At 37.9% G+C, this 6,504-nt stretch overlaps 2 protein-coding genes across 2 annotated transcripts; one reads left to right on the forward strand and one right to left on the reverse strand.

Annotated features, from left to right (window-relative positions):
• The first annotated feature begins 2,388 nt into the window (after nucleotides 1-2,388).
• On the forward strand, nucleotides 2,389-3,971 carry LOC111196947 (ensconsin-like). The gene is made up of 4 exons (XM_049474854.1): nucleotides 2,389-2,584; nucleotides 2,890-2,983; nucleotides 3,200-3,287; nucleotides 3,454-3,971. The coding sequence occupies exons 1-4, from the start codon at nucleotides 2,461-2,463 to the stop codon at nucleotides 3,913-3,915; spliced, it is 768 nt and encodes a 255-aa protein (XP_049330811.1). The 5' UTR covers nucleotides 2,389-2,460; the 3' UTR covers nucleotides 3,916-3,971.
• Nucleotides 3,972-4,819: 848 nt separating this feature from the next.
• Nucleotides 4,820-6,173, reverse strand: LOC125799106 (uncharacterized). The gene is made up of 3 exons (XM_049475080.1): nucleotides 5,836-6,173; nucleotides 5,398-5,671; nucleotides 4,820-5,287 (listed from the first exon to the last, which is right to left on the reverse strand). The coding sequence occupies exons 1-3, from the start codon at nucleotides 6,171-6,173 to the stop codon at nucleotides 5,048-5,050; spliced, it is 852 nt and encodes a 283-aa protein (XP_049331037.1). The 3' UTR covers nucleotides 4,820-5,047.
• Between the last annotated feature and the right edge of the window lie 331 nt (nucleotides 6,174-6,504).

The following is a 6,504-nucleotide window of genomic DNA, read 5'->3' on the forward strand; positions in this document are numbered from 1 at the left end:
AAACAGATCATTTTTTTAACAGTGATTATTTAAAAAAATATATATACTCAACATTGACCTAGCAAGCTGTGGCCTTGTATAGCAAGAATGGAACATTTACAACCAAATATTAATTTGCGAACTTATGTTTAATGGATGATCTGTTATTTTACTAAGAAATAGACTATGGATATTAGTAACTGTAACTGATGAATGAACAAAATGTTATTGTTAAACCACATATTCATGAGATTTATACATAACACATTTATTGTTCCAAAGTAACAGCTCATGAGGTGAGAAATTAGGTTTGTAAATCAGTAATCATCATAAAAGTGCTTGTCTGTGAAAGGCTGATAATTTTATATTTTATTATTTTTTCACATTCATATTTTATTGCATTGTATAATAATAATAATAATAATAACAACAAAAACAACGTTAATATTATTATTAATATTATGTGAATGTATCAGTTAAGGACAAGCTTACAGTAATGGTTTTAAGTAGATTTCTTAATAAAATAATTTGCTAACATGTTTTATTGTAATATTTATTATTATAAGTTAACAGGGGTATATTGTTCAGTGTTCAAAGTCATGGATGTAGTTTCTAACGTCCAGGAGTTTTTGGTTTCTTTGATTGTAAATAATTTAAAAGCAATGGGAAGCCCATTCAGTGTTATAGGGTATGTCTGGTGGTTTAAGAATTAAAATATCTTCTTGGAACTGCAGAGGGTTACAAAAACTCAAAAAAGTCAAACAAATAATGACTAGGGTGAAATCCATACACTCTGATATCATACTATTTCAGGAAACTCACCTGTTGTCTGGTCAAGAGGCAAGAATTAGGAGGAGGTGGCACTTCTCAGGCAAGAGGGGTTATGATCTTAATTCATAAATCCGTACCATTTCATGTAACAAAGGTTATTAAAGATAAGTCTGGGAGGTATATTATTCTACAGGGCACACTGATTACAGAAAAAATAAACTTGGTAAATATCTATGCTCCAAACATTGATGACCCAAAGTTCTTTCAGAATCTGTTCCTTACGATTTCATCTTTGTCCGGTAGTTATATTATAGCAGGAGATTTTAACTGTACAATGAACCCAAAACTGGACAAAAGCTCAGGCATTGATAATTCTCATTCTAAAAGTAGACAAACAATTCAACACTTTATAAAGGAACTTAGTTTGGTGGATATTTGGAGGGATATGAATCCGAATGTTTTAAAATACTCCTGTTATTCATATACACATAAATCATATTCGCGAATAGATTACTTTCTAATCTCTGCCAATTTGATACATAAAATAAGGGACTGTCAATATGATAGCATCTTAATATCTGACCATGCCCCAAATTCATTAATATATGAAGACGCAAGATTGAAGAGAGACCCTCCTAGGTGGAGACTTAAAACAAAAATGGCTCCTAGATTCAGAATTTATATATCTTTCATTGATAATCAAATTAGCATATTTTTTTAAACCAATACAAACGAAACGCCACCCTCTTCAAGATGGGAAGCCTTTAAGGCTTACATAAGAGCTCAGATAATTAGCTTTACAAGCTATAAGGCAAAACAAACTTATCAAAAAACAAAATAATTAGAAACAGATTGAACTGTATGAGACGGAATATTATCAAACATTATATCCAAACACCCATCGAAACCTTTTATTATTTCGAACACAGTATAACGAATTGTCTGCCTCTAGAGCAGCTTCATATCTTTTTGCGTCTTAAGCAGGCATTCTATGATCAAGGGGAAAAGCCTGGAAAACTATTAGCCTGGTGCCTTCGACAACAGCAAAATGAAAAAAATATTACCTCAGTTGAAAACAATGAAGGACAGATTGTTACTGAGCCTTTAGAAATCAATGAAACTTTTAGGGCCTTTTTTTGAAACCTTATATAGCTCAGACATAACACATAAGGAACAAGAGCAAAATGTATTTCTAGATACTCTCCAATTAACCACTATTTCAGAATTAATGAGTGCAGATCTTGATGCAGCTATAACTAAAGAGGAAATATCTACAGCAATAGATCACCTAAAAATAAGTAAAGCTCCAGGCCCAGATGGGCTGCCAACAGAATTTTACAAAACATTCAAAGATAAACTGCTGCTCCCTTGACATGTACTCGGATTCATTCAAAAAGGGAATTCTCCCTGTGTCATTAAGAGAAGCCCTAATTACTTTATTGCCCAAACCTGGTAAACCTTGCAACAAATGAGAAAATCTAAGACCAATAAGCCTTCTTAATGTGGATCTTAAGATACTTTGCAAAATCCTGTCTCGAAGACTAGAGAAAATATCACCAGACATAGGCTGTATTCGGAATGGCATACTACATGCTACTCGCGTACTAAATCTGCCTAAAGCTAGTATGCAGTATGCGACCAAACTGCAGATCTGTAGTGCACTACAGGTACCCGGATGGTCTACTACTCCGCTCCGATTTCGCAGTGTGCATGGGGACCTATCTTCGTGGTGTACTGCATCCCAACATGCATTGCGGCTTGCTTCAGAAAAAAAACAGGATGGCGGCTGGTGCGAGCGATGAAGCGCAGAACAGGGGGAACTCCGAGTATAAATGTGAGCATATTTATTTAGATGGGGTTACGTTTTCTTCTGATTTAGGCTTATAAAGTTGAAATGAAGAGATAAACCATTTAATAATAAGCTAATAATATTAATATATGCTCTTTTAAGCTGAAATAGCCGAGGGTTAGCGGGTAGCCGACAGCTAGGCTAAAGGTAACTGAAGTTGAATTGGTAGGGATATAGCAGCAGCAGCAGCAAGCTAGCTAGCGAGAGCCGCTAAAATGTTTATATATTAACTAATGTTTTACTATTTTGTTAGAAATATTCGTTAGGTAATTGCAATGTATGTTTTAAAGGGACTGATGAGGACACGGCCGAGTTGATTGCGTGGCGTTCAGCCAACGAAGGGCTGTTTACCGGCAGGCGCAATGCTGCTCAAAAGGGATTTGAGTAAGTTTATTTTTGTAATGTTGCGCCAAAATACCATGAAGATTGCAAGCCCAAAAACTGTGCAGATTTACTTATGTTTAAATCCACATTATAAGACTATTCTCTGTAGTTTATTACTGCATGTTTTGTTTTTGTTTTTTTATTAAAATCAATATTGTCAAGGCCATAGATCATATAATGCAGTTATTGTTGTTTTGCTGTTCTGCTATTTTTCAGGGAATTCATCAGAATGCGTGGCCTGACCGGATCCATAGATCCAATGAAAATTAAAAGAAAATGGGAGAATTTAAAACAAAAGTACAAGGTGAGTTGTAAGTGGTCTAATGTGTCTCGTTACTTTATTTGATCAAAATGTCAGTTTCTTGTCAAACATAGTATCCATGCAGAGTAACAGTATGTGAGTTAAATAAATGTCTCAATTTATGTTTTAGTGGTTAGGGTGATATTCAGTTTAGGCATATTTTTTGTAGGAGTTGAAAGCCCCCAGGACTGGGGTTAGCACAGAGGGAGGAGAAGCCACTGCAGCATCCTGGAGGTGGTATGGTTTAATGGATGAGGCACTACAGCGGAGGCCTTCTATAAATCCTCCACTTGTAGTGGACTCATCCGCCCAGGATGTTGTAGTGGCTTCCTCTCCCTCGGTGCCCCTAAGACAGTCCCCAACACCTCCATCAAAAAGGAGAAGGGAGACAGAGTTGCTGTCTTTCCTGAAGGCGATGCAGGACAGGGATGAGGAGCGAGAGAGGGCTTGTCTGGAGAGAGAGGAAAGGAAAGAGAGAGAGGCACTGGAAAGGGAGGACAGAAAAGAAAGAGAGCGTCTTGAAAGAGAAGAGAGGAAGGAGAAAGAATGGCAAGAGCGAGAGGAACGGAGAGAGAGAGAGGAGGGAGTGGGAGGAAAGAAGAGAAAGGGAGAGTGCAGCAAGGGAAAATAAGCTGCTTGATGTTCTTAAACTTTTATTAGAGAAGAAATAAATTGATACTTGTTTCACATCTTGTCTTGGTCATTGAAATAGCCGATAATGAAAAAATTACCCTTACTTTGTTGCTTGCAGAGAGAGACAGATAGCACACTTAAATCACAGGGAAAGTTTAGTTTGCATTAGCCCAAGGAGCATACATGGCAAATAAATAAATATAGCAAATAAAATCTCATCATTTTACACAGGTATATATAGGCTCTACTGTATAGCTATATCTATATTTGCAAACTGTAAGTGTGGCAAAGTGTCAGTTCACTGTAAACATTGTAGCATATGTATGACAGGATGAGTGCTGTAGGCAGCGTTAAATATGGATATTAATTTATAAATATTAAGTGTTTAAAGTTAATTGGTACTTTACAATGTCCCAGCAGAGTGAAGATGAGCAAAGTGATTTGCTGTGGGTAGCAATGATCACCGTTCTTTGCTGCAGCGGGACTAAATGAGTCTGTTGCATTGTTGTCTTTCTGGAAGATTGTGGAGACGGTGTAATGTTTTGTGCGGGATAACGGTAAGTGTTGGCATTTTCCTTTTATCCAAAACATCAAAACTGTCAAGTGAGCAGCCCGAACTGAACAAGCCTTCCTAATCGGTTTGTTTAGCTTATTTACATGCAGACATTACATTTCTGTCAAATTGGATGTACAGCAAAGATGGCTCATTTCCAAAAGTTATGTTCTTAAACATCCACATGACCTTCAGAGGAAAGTAATCTAAATTCGAATCTGCCATACTTATTACTTTAAATTTTAAACATACTATAACACTTCGATGTCATTACAAAGTATAAGAAGTTCTCTGGAACAATTGACAAAGGGACAGGAAGTAAGTTAGGCACAAAACACAGATGTGTGTGTCATATTTTTACTAATGTAACATTCTCCTTTATGCAGGACATTTAAAACGCCAGTTATTTATTTACAGTTGAAACCATTTGAACCTAAATCATATGTATATAAATAGTATTAATTGAGGTAAAAGAAAAAAACAGATTGCAGTATATTGAATAGATTGATGACATATTTAACCAGTTAATCAAACAAAACAACTAATCACTGAAATAACTTATTTGAATATTCCCCTTTTAATAATCATGTTCCCGTAGGGCTGAGATGGCAGCACCTGGGGCTGACACAGCAGCGGCCAGTCTGTCCCGAAGACCGTCTCCAGGTTGTGCTGCAGAAGTGTGTTCCTCAGCCTCTGCTTCCCCAGGCTCCTCTTCTGGTTCACCCTCTGCTGACTCTACAATGTCACCATTGGAAAGGCACAGGTTGTGCAGAAATGCACAGCAGGACACCACCACTGGTGCAAACGTGAACTTCACCTGAAAATAAGGCAAGTTTTTTGTATGATTTTAGTAGTTATAGGTTATAATAGTTCCAGATAGTAATTTACTAAATGTTTTTCTCTAAACTGCTGCATTATTTGATTTACCTCAAGAGCCTTGAAAAAGATGGATCGCCATCGGGTCTTCATCATCCCGAATGACCTCTCCACCACCGATCTGGCTTTGGACAAGTGCCTGTTGTACCTGGCTTGTACTGGGTTCTGCACTGGCTCTCTAAAAGGAGTCATTAGGCAGATGGGGGACGACAGGCATGGATAACCTCCATCGCCCAGGATGCACCAGCCTGGTGGAGGGTAGAGCTGCTGCACATAGACAGAACTCAGCTTTAGCACCCGAGCATCATGGACTAGCCAGGTACGCCTGAAAACACATTCAGAAAGCGCCCACTGTGGTCACAGATGGCTTGTAGCTGTATAGAGTAAAAAAGTTTGCGATTAAAATAATCTTCCTTGAATTCCCCAGGAGGCTTAATCCGAATGTGGCTGCCATCTATGCTGCCAACCACATGATGGAAAGCTGGAGACCCTGCAAGGCGGCAGAAGCCAGCACCAATTGCTTCAAGTTCTTCAGGGGATGGAAAATGAACTACTCTTTTGAAGACGGCCATTATGCATTCTGCAGTGCGATGGACTACATCATAGACTGTAGTTTGGGGAACATCAAAGGCCTCAGAAACCACACGGTATGATGTGGCACTAGCAAGCCAGTAAAGAAAAATGCCTACTTCTAGTGCTTTTCCCCAACCATGGTCGTGCTGCCCCTCAAGTGTGTGAACAAGTGTGTTGGCGCTTTCTCTGGACAGGCGAAAGTCTTTCTTGAGCTCTCCCTCACCAAAGTACTCCTGGAGTATTGGGGTGCTCATATTCAACTGGCAATATGGTAGCCTGCAGTCAGCCTTGAAGGAAAATATAAGCACATTCATGTTAGCATATTTCTACTTTCCGGACTCCAATGCAGTCTGCACATTTTGTGTAACACATTATTTACTAAGTTCATTAAATATGTACTTTAATGTATAATTCAATATTAAACACATTCTGGTATGTACAAGTGAAAAACACAATCGTTTTGGTTTAAAAGACACTTTTAGCAAACGAGGGAGTTTAAAAACAATACTGGGGAGATTTCATTTCTTTTAAAGGAGACTCTGGTGTAAAATTGACATTTGGTCACTGCATTATATGATGCAGCAA

The sequence above is a fragment of the Astyanax mexicanus genome, chromosome 2, assembly GCF_023375975.1.
Source record: "Astyanax mexicanus isolate ESR-SI-001 chromosome 2, AstMex3_surface, whole genome shotgun sequence".
Classification (NCBI taxonomy): Eukaryota; Metazoa; Chordata; class Actinopteri; order Characiformes; family Acestrorhamphidae; genus Astyanax; species Astyanax mexicanus.

What these genes read in the sequence shown, in the direction of transcription:
- LOC111196947 (XM_049474854.1), top strand. Translation starts at nt 2,461, where the DNA reads ATGGGGACCTATCTTCGTGGTGTACTGCATCCCAACATGCATTGCGGC. An exon ending in GCTGCTCAAAAGGGATTTGA is followed by an intron (nt 2,984 to 3,199) that starts GTAAGTTTATTT and finishes GCTATTTTTCAG; the next exon opens with GGAATTCATCAGAATGCGTG. An exon ending in ATTTAAAACAAAAGTACAAG is followed by an intron (nt 3,288 to 3,453) that starts GTGAGTTGTAAG and finishes TATTTTTTGTAG; the next exon opens with GAGTTGAAAGCCCCCAGGAC.
- LOC125799106 (XM_049475080.1), bottom strand. Translation starts at nt 6,173, where the DNA reads ATGAGCACCCCAATACTCCAGGAGTACTTTGGTGAGGGAGAGCTCAAG. An exon ending in GGCTTCTGCCGCCTTGCAGG is followed by an intron (nt 5,672 to 5,835) that starts GTCTCCAGCTTT and finishes ATGTGTTTTCAG; the next exon opens with GCGTACCTGGCTAGTCCATG. An exon ending in TCTTTTTCAAGGCTCTTGAG is followed by an intron (nt 5,288 to 5,397) that starts GTAAATCAAATA and finishes CCTTATTTTCAG; the next exon opens with GTGAAGTTCACGTTTGCACC.